This window comes from Chenopodium album, chromosome 3 (genome assembly GCF_948465745.1).
Source record: "Chenopodium album chromosome 3, dcCheAlbu1.1, whole genome shotgun sequence".
Classification (NCBI taxonomy): Eukaryota; Viridiplantae; Streptophyta; class Magnoliopsida; order Caryophyllales; family Amaranthaceae; genus Chenopodium; species Chenopodium album.
This window is the reverse complement of record NC_137836.1, coordinates 5,356,470-5,374,132: the sequence shown is the minus strand read 5'-3', so window position 1 is coordinate 5,374,132 and position 17,663 is coordinate 5,356,470. Positions and strand designations below refer to the sequence as shown.

The 17,663-nt window shown below is 30.2% G+C and overlaps 1 protein-coding gene across 1 annotated transcript; it reads right to left on the bottom strand.

Moving 5' to 3' along the window:
- Window positions 1-263: 263 nt before the first annotated feature.
- LOC145624762 (uncharacterized) lies at window positions 264-1,211 on the bottom strand. The gene has a single exon (XM_081677853.1). It carries the CDS (start codon window positions 1,209-1,211, stop codon window positions 264-266), a length of 948 nt encoding a protein of 315 aa, XP_081533979.1.
- Between the last annotated feature and the right edge of the window lie 16,452 nt (window positions 1,212-17,663).

The following is a 17,663-nucleotide window of genomic DNA, read 5'->3' as shown; positions in this document are numbered from 1 at the left end:
GTATTTACAAACTATATAACAAAATTCTTCAACCATGTGACTAAAAATATGAAAAATCCTATAACCTAAAGTATGAACATATATAAAAACTCAGACGTGAAGTTGAAACAACAACACACACCATTACACCATTGTCAAAAATTGACCCAAAAAAATATAAAAAAAATAACACTCGAATTTTTCAAGCTCATAAATTTTGACGTGTATATATATAAATCCTGACGTCACCTTATCAAAATGGGACCCACTTACCTTCTCCCACGTCATACAGACATGGGTCCCACCGCCCGCCAATCACGATCCACATCTACCTCTACAGGTGGGCCCACCTCTCTCCGCCGCCAGATCGGACCACCACCCAACGGCTCAGATTTTGCCCCGTCAGCCTCCACGTCACCGGCCCAACTATCCGATTTCCGGCCCGAAGCAAACCGCTTCATTCCCCCTAAACCGGGCGGTTCAACCGACCCTACTTCACTCAAACCGCCACAATTATTATTCGAGTTAAACCCGCGTTTTTTCTTCGAGTTATTCCTCTTAACCACTCCAACAAATTCCTCATCGTCTAGATGTTGAGGTTGTGAACTCAAGTTATTATTACCCCGTTTTGACTGGAAGATAGAACGGAAATTCTTCCAAAACCCGGGTTTTCTTTCTTTTACACTCTTATTCCTAACCAAACCCGACTCAATTCCCTTCTTCCGGTTCTTCCCTCTTCTACTCCCTTTCCTCGACTTCACCCTTCCCATACAAGAAACCTTCGGCGAACCCGGTTCGACCACCGGTTTACCTGCCGGTTCAGACCGTTTCGGGAAAAGCCGCACGCTCGACGGCCGGCAATGTCGCCGGTTTTTAACTTCAGCGTAATTCTGTTTCTGCGGTTTAGGAAGCGCGATTAACGACGCTTTTGACTTCAAATTCGCCGAATAACGCTGAGAACCGGCGGAAATATGAACCGGATTTAGGTTACTGGAATTAGTATTGGAGCCACCTTTGCCGGAATCTTTCCGGTCGAGAAAAGCGTTGCGATCGAGCCAATCGAGTTCGGCGTCTTTGGAGAGCCAGAATGATTCCGGCGCGTAATCCGGTGGTGGGATCGGTTCCTCCGCCGTGGAATCGTCGTCGTCGGCGGTGATGGCGGTGGTTTCGCAGGTGACTTTGCGGTCGTGTGCGACGCCGGCGCAAACTGAGGCGAGATCAACTTGGGGCATTCTTTGATGAGAGAGAGAAAGAGAGAGAGAGTTTGAAATTATTTGTGGGTTTTTTTTGTTTTTTTGGGAGGAAAGGAAAGAATAATGTAATAAAGGGGAAATTAGAAGGTGTGATGTAATTGTAAATTGGATGTTTTGTGGGGTCCGAGTGAGGTGGATGTGTTTGGGTTTGGTGATGATTTTTGGAGGGAATTTCAACTATGTTGACTTTTTGTGTTTTGTAAATTTTATGGGTTTTTTTTTTTTTTTTTTTTTAATTACAATTACTCCATACTTGCTTTAAAAAAAAAAAAAAAACTCCATGTTTTGGGTTGTTTTAATTTTTTTTTTTTTTTTGAATAGCGGGTTGTTTTAATTTATTGAACTGAAATTAACTAAATTGTTTATAAAAGAAGAAAATTAGAAATTGAATGGAACTAAAATTAAGTTAAAGAGAAGAAGTCCTTTATATATGATCTTCATTCATTATGAGAAAACTACGAAGTATGTATCACTCCTTTCCTTTTCATTTCCAAATTGGTGAGGGATTTGAATAATTTTAGACAATCAAGCTATTTAAATTATAATGTAGAGGTCACTTTTTTATTTAATGCAACTTGATTGTCCAGGGGTTTATTTGTGTATGTACATCCCAAGAGAGCGAAAGGCTATTAAATATTTATGATGATAATAATCGACTAATCGAGGAAAAAGAAATGATGATGATAATATAAATTTTACTTTCTAAAGTGTTAAATTTAGTAAATTATTTTCATTCTTTAATTACCAATTTTGACAAAAAAAAAAAATTAAAATAAAACCTTCAATAAGACTACTTTAGGCAACGAAAAAAAACGTCCTTTATTTGTCAAAATTGGTAATAAAAAATGAAAATAAATTTACCAAATTTAACACTTTAGAAAGTGAAATTTACATTATTATTGAAGTTGATATCTCAACTTTGTCATAATTAATCCTCCGTAATTTATAAAATTTGTACTCCATATTCTTATTTTTTTTGTGCGATAATTTTTTTAAATACAAGTTGTAGAAGGGAGAATTCATTCATGGATATTACATACAAACTAGTGTGTGTCCCGGGCGATGCCCCGCCCAAATTGCTAGTTTTGTACTTCTTTAACTTGATAATTATGTTCAAGTGTTGTATAGCTAGTGTGTGATTTGGGCGTTGTCCCGGACGTTACGGTTTTTTTTTACTACATATGTATTTATTTTCTAATCTTGTGAAAAATAATTAAATTAAATAAACTCTCATTTAAAAGGAATATATAATGTTAAATATGCGAAATTTAAAACACAAATAAAAGTTGGTGGAGATGGTAAGTGTGTAGCACTTATTTGTGTGAGGTTGAGGGTTCAATTCTTAATAAAACCAAATTTTATTAATTTTGTTAAATGAAGTCGCAAGCTTACGTGTTGCTGACGTGCCATTATGACATGTTGTCATATACGTTGAAGAGTGTCACGTGGCACCGTTTCTTTAAAAGGGACGCCTTTTAATATATAGTATAGATATAGATATATGAAGTTATTGTGTTGATAATAAGTAGGTTAGAACCCGTGCGATGCACATTTTATATAAAGACTATTTTTAATTTGTACATTTAAAAAATAAATCGCTATTATACATGAATATAATAAGAATTATGTATATTTTGTAATTTTAATCAAAATTATGATATAGTATCTACTCAACGTTGTCCAATTCATAGTTCAATGTAGGAGGTCATTTATTAGTGTGCTATTTAAAATTGTTTTAATTTTCTACGATAAATAGATAGATTTTAGTTGTAATGCAGAAGCTTCCGTTTAAGTTTCAAAAATGTTAAATATGGTAGCTTTCCAAAAAAAAAGGAAAAAAAAAATCAGCATTGCATTTAGGCGGGAAATTTTTTATTGACAAAGCAACACTTGAGCAATGGTAATGTCAACGACTTCTGTTTTAATAATATTTAATAGATAGATACACTTTTGTAACCATCCTCCAACCAAACCTATCCACCTAAATCACTACTAAATCGAAGATTAGCTAAGAAGTGGGTAATTGTAGTACTTTCGTTTTTCAATATTAGACCAAACAAGATGAATTCATTAATGTAATTGCATCCTCTAAGATAGTACTAATTATAGATTATTAGAGTAACAAAGAACCTTTTTTAAAAATTAAGACAACAATACAATCACAGGAATCACTCTTGATATGCTAAATTCAAGAGTAGAAAACTAGACTAAATACAAATTATACCATTTACGGTATATCTGATACTTGTATGGTGTATTATAGTTTTATTCACTTGATTTTTACTTATTTGATCTTATTTGAACTTATCTGATAATATCTTATTTGAACTTATTAGCTCTTATTAGAACTTATTTTAATTATAAATTGAACTTGGCTATCTCTGATTATCTCTTATCATAATTTATCTAAACTTATTTTTCTTGAACTTATCTTATTTATCTGAACTTATTAACCTTTATCTAAACTTTTTTTATGAAATAAGTGAAAATAAGGTGAAGAGAACAGGGCCATACCTGAACTTATCTAAACTTATTAGACCTTATTTTAGTTGTAATTGTAATTAGGTAATCCTTATTGTAGGCGTCGTTCGAAATGGCAATTGACATAATACGATTAGGGACAAGGAAAGTATGGAGCCGCCAACAAGTTTTTTAGGAACTTGTAAACCGTTCACGGATCATAAAAGGCAAACACGAATAAAGGGATAATGATAGGTAACAAAGATTGACCCGTGAAGGTTACACCTCATTCCTAATCCATGAGATTACTAACTCCATATGGTTCGGAACCACAAAAGGAGGTTCGGGGATGATGGTACAAAGTGAGTCATGGAGTCACATTCGCCCGTATTGGCCTCTACTCGATTCTTATAGTGCAAAGTATTCCTGCAATCTCAAAGGCATACAAACAAAGATTCAATTCGCTTCAAACTATTAATATGCTAAATTGGTTGAATATTAATGCAACACACAATTCTAAAATATTTGTGATCACTTGATTAAACAACAAGATTAAAAAGGAACCTAAACCGGTTGTCCAAATTATCTTATTATGTGTGATTTTCAATTACATATTCCCTTTAAACATGCAATATGGTGATCAATAAATATATAAGAATAAACATTAATATTGGAAATAATTTAACAATAAATTTTTAGTCAAATCAAATATAAATTAACCTAATCATGATACTAGCAATATAAAAATAAAATAAGTAATTAAAATAATTAATTACTCACATTACGCGCGTTCCTTAAAATTTCTACATCATGAATAAATTGTTAGTAACTTCAACAAAAATATAAATCAAATTGAAATTAAATTAAATAAATGTAGAGTTGATTTGGTCCAAACCCTCAGTTAATTATACCTTTCACTCCTTGTTTTAAGGACGGAACCTCGGGTGTTGTATGGACTCATTGGAGTGCTTAAAGGAAGGAATAGGGAAGAATAGGGAGGCTAGTGTTTAGGCTAAAGAGGGAGAAGAGAACGATTTTGTGTAGAGGGAGAGAGAATGATTTTTGATGCCCCTAAACTGTAGAAATCAAGTCTGTATTTATAGAAAAGACGAATAGGGGGATGCACGAAACCCTAGAAGAGATAGGGCCGCATAAAAACCCTAATTTGGGCACCGTGACACGGTGTTGGGCTCCGTGACACGGTCAAGTCCACGTGGCAGGCACGATACATACTGTCGTGTCGCGGTGTGCAATCTGCCCAAATCACGTCCAGATTCATAAGCGCGCGAAAAAACACGAAAAAATCACCGTGACACATTGAAAATTACCTTGTCACGACACTAGGCACCGTGCCACGTCAGATTTTGCCGCGACGCGGCGTTTTTACACTGTGCGTCTGTGCGCGGTAATTCCAATTTTTACGCGTTTTTAAAACTATGATAACTTTTTATCCGTAACTCGGAATAAGGCAAATAATTTATCGTTGGAAAGCTTATCAAGTTTAATTTCAAACCCAATTGAATCAGGTCAAAATCATTTGTAAATTTTAAGATATGGTTGTTTTATTGAAAGGGTGTCGGTTTTGGGCCGAGTTTAGTACTTTGCTCATATCTTCTTCGTTTTAAATCGGAATGGGCTTATGATATATTATTAGAAAGCTTATTTCAAGGCATATCCAACCAAATAATAATTGGATCAAAATTATAGGGCTACAAAATCAGTTTCTCTCGATTTTGTGATGTGGACACGAAAAGTGGAAAGTAAGTTTTGTTTTAGGGAAATAAGCTAGGATTTGGATTGGTTTATAAAATGTATTGAATGGAAACATGGATTTAAGAACTCCAAAGATTAAGTACTCAACCCGGACAATAATGGTGGTGAAAGGTTGTTGATCATCGGGTTTGGTTTTGGGGAGATATTTTTAGGTGTCTACACTTATCGAAACTTATTTTCGTAAACTGAATTTATATGAACTTAACTGAACTTATTACACCTAAAATAACTGAAAATAAGGTAAACAGAACATATAGATTTTTTTTTTTTTTTCATGTCATGTTCTGTGCGGACTATGCCCAGACCAAGAACCCAAAAAAAAATAAAAATACAACTGTAGTATAGGGAATATTTCAAGCATTATCCCAAACTTGAACCCCACTGTGATCATACACTAAAGTACGGTGGCATCCAAAGGGAAGGAAGCTAGAGCAAAAGAGTCGCCAACAAGTTTTAGAAACTTATAAACCGTTCACATGGTGAAGGTTATACCCCTTAACGATCCAAAAGATCGTTAACTCCAATAGGTCTGGAACCAAGACTGAAAGTTCGGAGATGAAGGTACAAATCCAATCTAAAAGAGAAAGAACTTGTCCTAATAATAGGCCTCTACTTTATTCTTCTCGTATTCATGTGCGCTTTCTGACTAACATGCAATCAATAGGTTTACTCTATGTTGGTTGAATATTAATGCACAAACAAAACTAGTATTGGCGATCGCTTGAATTATAATCATATTAACCTTAAACAAGATTATTAATTATCTTATTAAGCGTGATTACAAGTATCAATTCCCTTTAAACATGCTTAAAAGGCGTTATCAAACAATAACAATAAATAAGTATAATCAAGCAACATAATAATAATCATAATTATAACAATTATAAAAAATAATCATAATAATAATAATAATTATAATCAATAACCATCATAATCATGTTAAAGCATAATATCAAGATCCTAGGCATGATACTAACAAGATTAATAACAAACCCTAGCATGTCACTAAACAATAAAGATCAAAGGTTTAGCCCTAACATGATACTAACATGAATATTAGGAAAGAAAATAGGAAGCATCACAGAAATCATAATTGATATAAGCAAATCACCCTAAACATGATACTATGAAGCACTAAAACATCCTAACATGATATTAGGAATCAAAATAACAATCTAAGCATGATTTCTATATTAAAATATCAATAAAGCAATTAAAGCACTTACTTGAATGTCTCGTATCTCTTTCTAATAACAAAATACACGCGTTAGTAACTTCAAGGAAAATAAAAAATCAAACAATTAAATTAAATAAAGATTAAGAAAGTTTAGACTAGATTTGGGACCAAACCCTCATAAATACCAAACCTTTCATTTCTAGGGCGAAGGCAACTTCGAATTATACTAGGTGTGTCTAGATCTTGTGAGTGCGAAATTTTGTTTATAAAAAGTCGGTTTAGAATAAGAGAGAAAGAGTATCAAGAATTTCTTGAAGAGAGTTGGTAAGTAAAAACAGAGATTTAAGGAGGCTATTAAAGAACCTTCTGGAAGATTCTAGAAGACCATAATCAATCCTAATTGCATTAGGAATGATAATTCATAATAGGCCCTCCTCTAGATCATTGGGCCGCATATAAAAATCAAACCGGGCCCAATTTAGTATTTTGGCCATAACTTTCTTATTATTCATCGGAACTGGGCTTATAATATATCGTTGGAAAGCTCTTTTCGAGCCCAATCCAACTACACTATTATTGGAACCTTGCCATGGACCAAACTAAACTGGATTGACTATTTTCATAAAATAGGTTTTCAAAAACAGAGAGAAAGAAGAGAAATAAAAACTAACCGCAATACTAGACTTTCCACACTTTTACTTCATTCGATTATGATTCGACGTGAAAGGTACTCATCACTGAGTTTGGTTTTGGGGAGACACAAATGGGTGTCTACATGTAGCAATGCATACTAGAACTTTGGGGGCTCATGGAAGTGAAAAGAAGATATTGAATTTGGACTCCAAAGCAATGTTGTATTCGGCTTTTTTTTTCTCTTCTTTATTTGAATAGTTGTATTCGACTCATTTAATGTAAAGTAAAACTTAGGTCCTGTTCTTTTGGGATTTTGGGCAGAGGAGAGCATGAGTCAGCAGAGCAGAGTATAGCATAGTAAACCGGATTTTAGCAAAGTAGAGCACATTGAAGCAGAGCAGAGCAGAGCAGAGCGAAGTCGAGTCGAGCCGAGCAGAGTAGAATTCTATTACTATTACTAAATATTATTTATTTATTATTATTATTAAATATTTATTATTATTATTATTATTCAATATTTATTATTATTATAATTAATAAATATTATTTATTTATTTATTATTAAATATTAAATATTAAATATTAATTATTATTATTATTATTAATTATTTATTATTATTATTAAATATTAATTTTTAATATTATTACTATTATTAAATATTAATTATTATTAGCTAGGGCAGAGTAGAGCATAGCAGATTTCAGCAGAGTAGAGCAGCTCTAAAGAACAGGGCCTTATTTTTCTGGAAAATTAATGGGAAAAAACACTTATTTTGTTTGAAATTGCATGAATGTATTATGTGAAAGAAATCAAAAGTCAAGCACAATAAGGGAAATTTCCTGTTTCTCATAATGAGAAACGAAATTTGTTTCTTATAAGGGCATTTTTGTGAATAAATCAATAAATTTTTCATTATTGTGGAGTCCACAATTAAATAAAGTTGAATAAAGTTGTTGGTTTATTTACGAAAATGTTATGTGAGAAACAAATTTTATTAGAAATTGGGGCATCCCCCACAACAAGGATAAAGTCTATTTTTAAATTTTTTTTTTTAAGAAAAGACTGAAGTCTAATTGTTTTTTTTAACACAGATTTTTTATAGTTACAACACTTCTCTTTTCACCCTTACCGATGCATTGCATGTTTTGAATCGTTAATATCTTTGATTACCAATATGTAATAATTATAAATTTTAGATATTAAAATTGTGCAAATTGAGACGAATCTAACAAGATCCTACATGACTATAATTTTTTTAAATGTATGAATCGTCAAATCTAGTCAAAGTGAAACACATAAATAGTGTAAAAGTCAAACTGTTATAACTATAAAAAAAAATAAAAAAAATTAAGGAAGTATTATTTTAAACAGGACTATCTTTGATGTAAGAAGGATTTATTATCGGGCTTTCACACTGGTGGTTTAATAGTATGAATAACACTACCTTAACATCATCTCATTGTTTAGCTCTATGCCTCTATCTTTTTTTTTTTTTTTTTTTTTTTTTTTTTTTTTTGGAAAAAACTCTATTTAATATTCTAATTCACTCACATTTTAAGAGAAGCTAATCTAGTTTCTCATTCAAATTTAAAGAGAGATGTTAATCTAAAACTTGGTCACACTATTTTTTAGGATCGTCGCACCACACAAGATATTGACATTAAGGCCCCTGTTCTCTTCACCTTAATTTTGCTGAACTGAAATTATATTTACTGAACTGAAATTATTTTTGCTGAACTTAAATTATTTTTACTGAATTGAAATTAATTTTACTGAACTGAAATTATTTTTGCTGAACTGAAATTATTTTTACTGATTTTCTATTATAATTCTTCTTTAAGAAACTGAATTTTACTGAACTGAACTTATTTTTACTGAATATTATTTTTTAAAGGTGAATAGAACAGGGCCTAATTCTAATAGGATAAAACTCTATGACTCTTTGTCATGTTACATTAATTATGCAGGTTAAATAGCTTTCTAAATTAAGAGAATGATATATATCCTAAAATATTCTTAAAACTTTTGAAAAAAATCTAGGTCTTTAAAAATCATGATTATCCATGAGCAATCATTGAATTCGCACCATAGATTCTAGAAACCACTGCTTTTATTTAGAAGTTCTAGAACTTAATGCTATGAATAAATCAGTGTGCTCAACTAGGTAATTTCATGTGGGTACTCGTATGACAAATCTAAAAATCATTGAGTAGAACATTATCTTAAGGATTCTAGAAACTACAATTCAAACAAGTCAATATACATATAGCTTCTCATTTTCTTTTACTCCAAAATTTGAAGTCGATGTGCGTGTTAGTACGTAATGATACTCTCACTAATTCGCAACATTTGTCCTTCCTCCATTTCAAAATAAATTTTCCATTTGATAATGCAGAGCTTTAACCAATAATTATCAAAAAATATAAATTATAAAAGAATTTAGCTGATATTTTAAAACTATACATAAAAAATAAGTACTCGGCCACAACATAACTATAAATAATTTTAAATACTCCTTATAAAGCACAAGTAGAGATGAAAGTGATGTATATGTACATATTCATATTGCAAAAGTCAAAATGGGACAAGTATTTTGGAACGAGGGACTATCAAATTGACTTTTTATACTTCCTTTGTCTGCTAATATAATTTTGAGAAACTCAATTGCAAATGAAATATAACAACATACAGACTATTTTTCGTTAAAATAAATAAATAACTTCACTTCTTCAAAACATTGTCACGTGAAATCTTGTCGGATGGTATATTACTTGTACTATGCAGCACTAGACATCATTATTTATAATTTTTGTTGGTTTAAACTCAATAAATATAATTATAATATAATTATAATCATAAATATAGCTATTTTAGGTTTAAAAATATGTTTAATAAATGTACCCAATCAAAATAATGCCATTGTAAGCTTGTAAAACGAGGGAAGCATATAATAAAAGTACCGTCGGCTATTCTAGAAAAGTCACTTTCTAGAATTGAATAATACGAAGTGGTAACTACTACAATAGTGGAGAGTCTAATGATTTGTAAAATCAAAACACACATTTCTTTTTCAACATTACTATAAATAAAACAACATTACTTTAGAGGATTGTGACAAAATTTTGTCTTAGGCCGTCATCCACGACTAACAAGTCTCTAGCTAACCTTATGCATAATTGGATTCTTGATGATGACTCCACGAAAGCTAAATATATAGAAGCAAATTGCAAATTCTACATCTCTACAAATTATTAGCTTGGGCAATGCTTCAGGGTCATGTAGTTGATTTTTAAATATAATTTAATACGGAGTACCAACATATTGTGCATGCACATCTAGCTAGATGATATTACCAAATTTTATATGATGAATTATAAGAAAACGGGAAATTTCACTCACAAATTAAACATTTACTTGCTATAATCATCTTGAAGTACAATTTTGAAATTGTTGAGTTTATATATTACTAGGTTAGAACCCGGTTTATATAAAACCAATTCTTAATTTGTACATTTTAATTATAAATCGCTATTATACATGAATATAAATAAGAATTACGTACATTTTGTAATTTAAAATATTTTATTTTCATCAAAACTATGATATAGTATCTATTCGACGTCGTCTAATTCATAGTTCAATATAGGAGATTGTTTATTAGTGTGTTATTAAAAATTGTTTCAATTTCTTTCAATAAATTGATAGGTTTTAGTTGTAAGATATAGAAGCTTTTAATATTTAAATTTCAAAAATGTTAAATAGGATAACTCTATTTAAAAAAAAATGACATCATCATTGCATTTAGGCGGGAAAATTTTTATTAAGAGAATGACACGTAGGCAGTGATGATATCATCATTTTCTGTATTAGTAACAGTTAATAGATTAAATTAGCTCTTTTCTAGTTGCAGATCTTTACACTATTCACACACTTTTTTGACTATCTTTTGTAATTTTATTCTTGTTTGTTAAAAAAAAAATACAATTATGTGTTTTTTTGGTGTTTAGAGAGCTACAAGGGCAGGTAATAAAAATCGATTCCAGAATCACATAGACACATGAATCCTCTAACCACTTGAGCTATCCCTCACTCACACATGTGTAATAGTGTTAAATTCGTCTCTGTATATACATTGGAAATATTAAGTTTATTTATGAGTAATTTTTACTAAAATTTATGCATTGACAAGTGTGAAACACCACCACGTGTTGACAACATTAGTAGAAGATGTAATACTTACCTTATTTTTTGCTTAAAAAATGAATAATGCTATATATAGCCATAAGGGCTATATAATACAGTAGCATTTAACACACTCTTGAAAATTGTATATAATTAGGTATTCATGGCAAAAACACGTGTAAATCAGTGTTTATATTTTTATGATTTCTTAATTTTTTTTTACGATTTTCAAGTGTAAATTTAATGCTTATATGTAGCCTTAAGGGCTATGTAAATTATTTTCCTAAAAAAATTACCTTAACTTTCTATAATTTAACTGGCCTTGTTCCCTAATATTAATTGAATTATTATATTATTTTTGAGCTTATATTATTATTACTGCACTAAATTTTTTGTAAATTTGTTTATACCGACTATCTTATTATTTATACTAATTCGCTATTGTAAAATTTAGTAAGAATAATTTAAATTTGGGGTAAATACAAGTTAAAATCTGAGATACACAAAATTTGTTTATCATATAGCAATATTGTAAATAAATCAACAACTTTTTCAATAAAAAGTGGGTCCCACGATGATTATGTCTGGATAAAGTTGTTGATTTATTTACTAAAATGCCATGTAATAAACAAATTTTGTTTATCCCATAGATCGATTGGTGCTCCCTCTTTTTTGTTTTTTTTTGAAAGAACATATAGATCAGTTGGGGCTCCCTCTTAAATTTAACAAATTACATTTTTTTTTCAAAACCAATTTAGCAATTTACTAATATTCAAATATCAAAACAAATTCTTTCTCAAAAAAAAAAAAAAAAAAAAAAAGCAACAAATTGTTAAGCTCAAGAAATATTTGGAGAAAACGGCTTGCCCTCTGTATTCTATTAATCACCAATATATACCAAAATACAATAGAATTGTTGTAAAATAAAGAGAAATATAAGAGAGATTGATAGAGAATATATCTGTTCATATTATTCCATATGATAGGGGTATATATATACATAGAATATTATAAGTAGGGTTTGCTTAGATAAGAATAAACCCTAGATCTAGAATATTCTGGAAACATACAAAGAGGATAATGGATATCCACACAATATTTTCATAACACTCCCCCTTGGATGTCCATTCTCGAAGATTGTGCCTCGTTAAAGCCTTATTAGGAAAAACCCTGTAGGATAAAAACCTAATGAAGGAAAAAGAGTACAACATTCTTTGTAATACGCTCGAAATGCTGTCTCGTTAAAAACCTTACCAGGAAAACCCAATATGGGACAAAAAACACGGTTAAGGGAAAAAGAGTGCAGCGCGTAATTTTTCCCCTTGATGAATGTATAGCTTGAGGTCTTCTAATGCAATGAATCCAATATAGTTGAGTGTCTTCACACATGATGCAGAATAATATCATTCCTTGATTTTAATTTCGAGTCTTCCAAATCTTCAAATTTTTACTCAAACAAGTGAGTCTTCATATCACCAAACCTATAACAATAATACATGTGTTTGTCCACATTTCATTCAAAATCTCTGTTCAAAGTTGCCTTAACTATTATACTTATGCTTTCTTCTGGAGGTCATGAATAATCGAAATTGATGATCATTATAATTTGATTAAACATTCCTTAATAATAATATGGCAACCCATGATATTATTAATGTTGATTTTTCAATCTTGTATGAAATAATAATATAGCACATGTAATTATATACATTGATCATGGTTCTTCTAGACCATGATAAAACAGTCTCACGCATAAGTATCTTGTTGATTCTTTAGAATATTTATAATTAACACGATAGTTATCTTTCATATACAAATAGTAATTCTCATTACTAACACTTATATGCTCAAACTTTAGGTTGAGATGTCAATGATTTAGTCATATAGACTTTTCAAGAATTTGATAGTAATTGCATTATTCAAGAGATAAACTTTGTAGGGATGGATATTTAAATACGTCGTATATAAGTTCTTCAGGAACTCTTTTTACATGATTTATAACGTGCAATTAAATAAGTGTCATCAATAATTTCATTACAATTATAAGCCCATTGGAATATAAATATCTCTTTCTAATTTTTCATCAAAGTTGTAAATATGTCTTACTATACTTTGAATGAACATTCACATACACCACAACCATTGTAAGAAATTAATCCATGCAATATGAGATATATAAAACATGATAACATATTAAACAAATTATACAATGAGTAATGCATCTAACTTCCTATATATGCAATAAACCATTAACCTATGACTCACATGCACATGAATATAAGACTCAAAATGATGCAAGACACTATACAGTGTGGATTTAAAAATCCATATTTCTTGGACTTCGGGTCCATGATAAACTTATGATCAATATCATTATGTCGACATCAAAATGTACATATATTTCAGATCCCTTACTTATTAGTCCATTCCATTATGCATATGCATATTATTCATCGGTTTCATTATGTACCGGTATCATAAAAGTCCTTTAACTTACATTTCGCATGCTATTTTACTATGATATCTGAATACATTTCTCATTAGTACCATCATAATTTTTCTTACATCATAGGCCATCTATTATAATAATTCAGATATCTATACCACTTTTAGGGTATTTCATACACTATGGTATTTATATACTATTACACTATTAGTGTCAACTGCACTATCTTACCAAATATCATATCTATTAAACATATCTTTATTTTGGAACCGATCATATACAACCTACACTTCAGGTGTAGTGATTCAAGTACAATTGGCAAGATTTTATCTCAATGTATACACATAATTAATATGACCAAAATAATGTATCTTCAACGCTATGCAACATGGGTCATAACTGAATACAAATCAAATCATAAATGTGCAACATATCTTGATAATATATATACAAAAGTTGGCATATATATAACTTTTCAAACTACCATTATAGGGATAATATATATTCTTTATTTATTTATTTATTTATTTCGATTTTCCTAACTTTTGCTATTTCTTCTCCCCCTAAGTTGGTAATATATCTCTTTTATAGGGGCGTCTAATTCTATACCAACTTAGTATATAAATTTGCATTAAAATTCATTTCATTGGGAGGATCACAATCAAAATTTATCTCTTCTAGAGAACAATTTTGATGAAGAATCATTTATTCATTAACTTTATATTTCATGTGTATTTATTATTAAATTTTCAATAATATTTTCTCTTCTGGAGATCAATGTCAATGGGGAGACATATGTTGTGCAGTTGTACGTTTTTCTTTCTTCTCCAATTTAATATGTGCTGACATATAATAGCCCCAATCAAAAGAATTGTTATACAAGCATAAATCACTTGCTCATAATTCTAGTAGGTGATGGTCTTCTGGATCGTTAAAGACTTAAATAGTGTATTTGGTGAGCTTCTGATCACTTGATAGTTGACAATAATATATAAGTTATTTTGGTGAACTTCTGGTCAGCCATTACTCCTTTATTAGCCATTACTCTTTTTTATATATATATATATATATATAAAAAAAAAACAAAACATATTAAATCTTGAAATTTTCATCAATACAAATTATTATAACTCACAATCCAAATATAACTCAATCTCAATATTACGTCTTGCCATTCAATTCATTTTATATATTTAACATTGAGAAAGCGTCAGCACATTATCAAATGAAACTCCAGGTTTCCATAACGGGTAATTATTAAACCAGGATGACCTAATTTAATTATCACATCCAATCACTTCTCTAAATTTGAAATCTGGTCAGGTATCAACACTAGTGATCACTTTATTAAACTTACTATATGCATGGCCATGAATGTGATGTGATTTTAGAACACCAACATGTGTTTCTTTATACAATTGGCAAGACAATCAATTAATATTTTATCCAATAATTACTCATACTCTACTGGAGTTTAAACTATAAACTTGATACATGTTAATATTGTTGGATATTTCATACTCTTCTGGAGTCTTTTATATAATCATGAAACATATGAACTTTACTAAAAGTGATTTCTTCTAGAAATGTAATGATATTTACCACTTCCTCAAATTTGTCATTGTCAATAGTGACTCCTTTCCTTTCAAAGATACTTAATTATCTTTAGAACCTATTGATTTATCACGCTTCAGGCATGCTATTGGTTCATCAACAATTGATGTTGTACTCTTAGGACATCAATTTTAAATTAGAGCATTTACAACTAGTATATGATAAATGTCATTTGTTTATATCCATCTTCAGGATGATATCATTTCAAAATATTTAATGAACATGTGGTCACTTCTATTAAATAAATCGTTGATATTTAAGTTATTGTATGTATCAAACTGACTATCAATATATTTTATTGTTTATATGCAAGGGTTACATACAATCTCCCCCTAATCCTTGCATATAGGGGTATGGAATGAATCAATCCAACAACCTTTAAAATCCTTGCAACTTTTAAGCCATAAATTCTTTTGCCAATTCTTTTGGCAATGTCATGTATCAAGTAACGTCTTCCTTTTAGAAAAAACATGCTTATATAAAATTATACTTATAGAACACTTATCATGTTCCTCATGCCCAATTACATTCATCTTAAAAAAATAAAACCTCTTATATTTATAGGCATAATAAAACGTTGATTATGTATAGTTTCTCACAATGTCATGTTTAATTACTTGAACTCATAACACACTTTTTGCTATATATTTAATTAATTAATGAACTTCAAGTCCATATGTACGAGAATATATACCAATCCATCTACATTTTTCAGAAAGAGAAGGTAAAAATAAGACATGACATAATCAGTTTGAGCTTTAATCAAAACATACCTTATTTGATCCACTCAACTATACTAGCCAAATTAAAATTAATCTTTGGAAACATAAGTAAACATGACATTGTGTTTATAGAATCACGTTAGTATGTAGTGGATATCTAAGCAATATGCTTTAGCTTTGTAGATCATGCACATTTCTTTGTATTATCCTTAAGGGTTTTGAGCCATTTATATGTTCAAGCTAGTGTGAATACTCTTTATAAATATTAGGAACTTCAGGTCCACACATCGTATTCAATTTACATTTATTCCAATAATCAAACTTCAAGTAGGTACATAATACTATAATTGAATGAGAAGGTAAAAATATGAAAACCTACTACTTCACGCTTTAATAAAAACATACCTGAATCGATTGAATCAACTATACTGTCGGGCCAATTATATCAATATATTGCCTGATAAAGCTTAATTAGAAAATAGAAACAAGCACATAATCAACCAAAATTAACACGTTCACGTTAGTGGAAAATCACATGTTTCATATCATACTTGAAATGTAAAAACATAATTCAATACATAAATTATAAATAGTTTCACATGTACCTTAGGCTTACTTCGTACAATTTACAAACATTCAAGGCATTAGACATAGGATTTCACAAACAAATTATATGGGTAAATAATTGCTAAATCAAACCATTCATATTTGCTATCAAGCATAGAGAAATAACCAAACTCATTTACGGATAGGAAAAGTAATACCAAAATCTAGCAAATATATGTAATACAATTTCATGAAAACCATACGTTCGTAAAATTAACCCCAATAATAATTCTAAATACCCTTTTAGATTCAAACTAAACAAAACTCATAGCTAGTAAAAACAAAACTACTAATTAGTTATTCTGCGTCAAATTCAACTATTCCCAAATTGCTCATTGAACTACAGGAATAAAAAAAATACGAAAATTTGGGAAACAATATAAACATATTATGTAAAGGTTTAAAATTAACAATAACAGGATAGTTGAGAAAGAAATTTCCTAATATCAAAACCTTTCCCACTATAAAAACCAGCCTTATCGTCAATTTCATGTTATCAAGCCTGTAACTCATGAAAACGTCAATGAAAAGAAAATAAAGTATAGCCCTTGATTAAGACTAATCTATTATATTATGGATAGATGAGAAAGATGATTCAAGATAAACAAACCAATGCAATCGAAAAATAATACGAGTAGTTCTTTGTAACCAAATTATTAATAACGTGAGACTCCTTGTACTAGTCCCAAATTAAATAATGAGGATTGTGAATGATATGACATTCTTAAAACGTGTGATTTCATTATTATAAGATCAAAACCCATGATCAAGATTAATCTCCTTCTAATTTCTTCCCAAGATGCGACACAACAAGATA

Excerpts from the sequence above, each read along its gene's own strand:
- LOC145624762 (XM_081677853.1), bottom strand. The coding sequence starts at position 1,211 with ATGCCCCAAGTTGATCTCGCCTCAGTTTGCGCCGGCGTCGCACACGAC.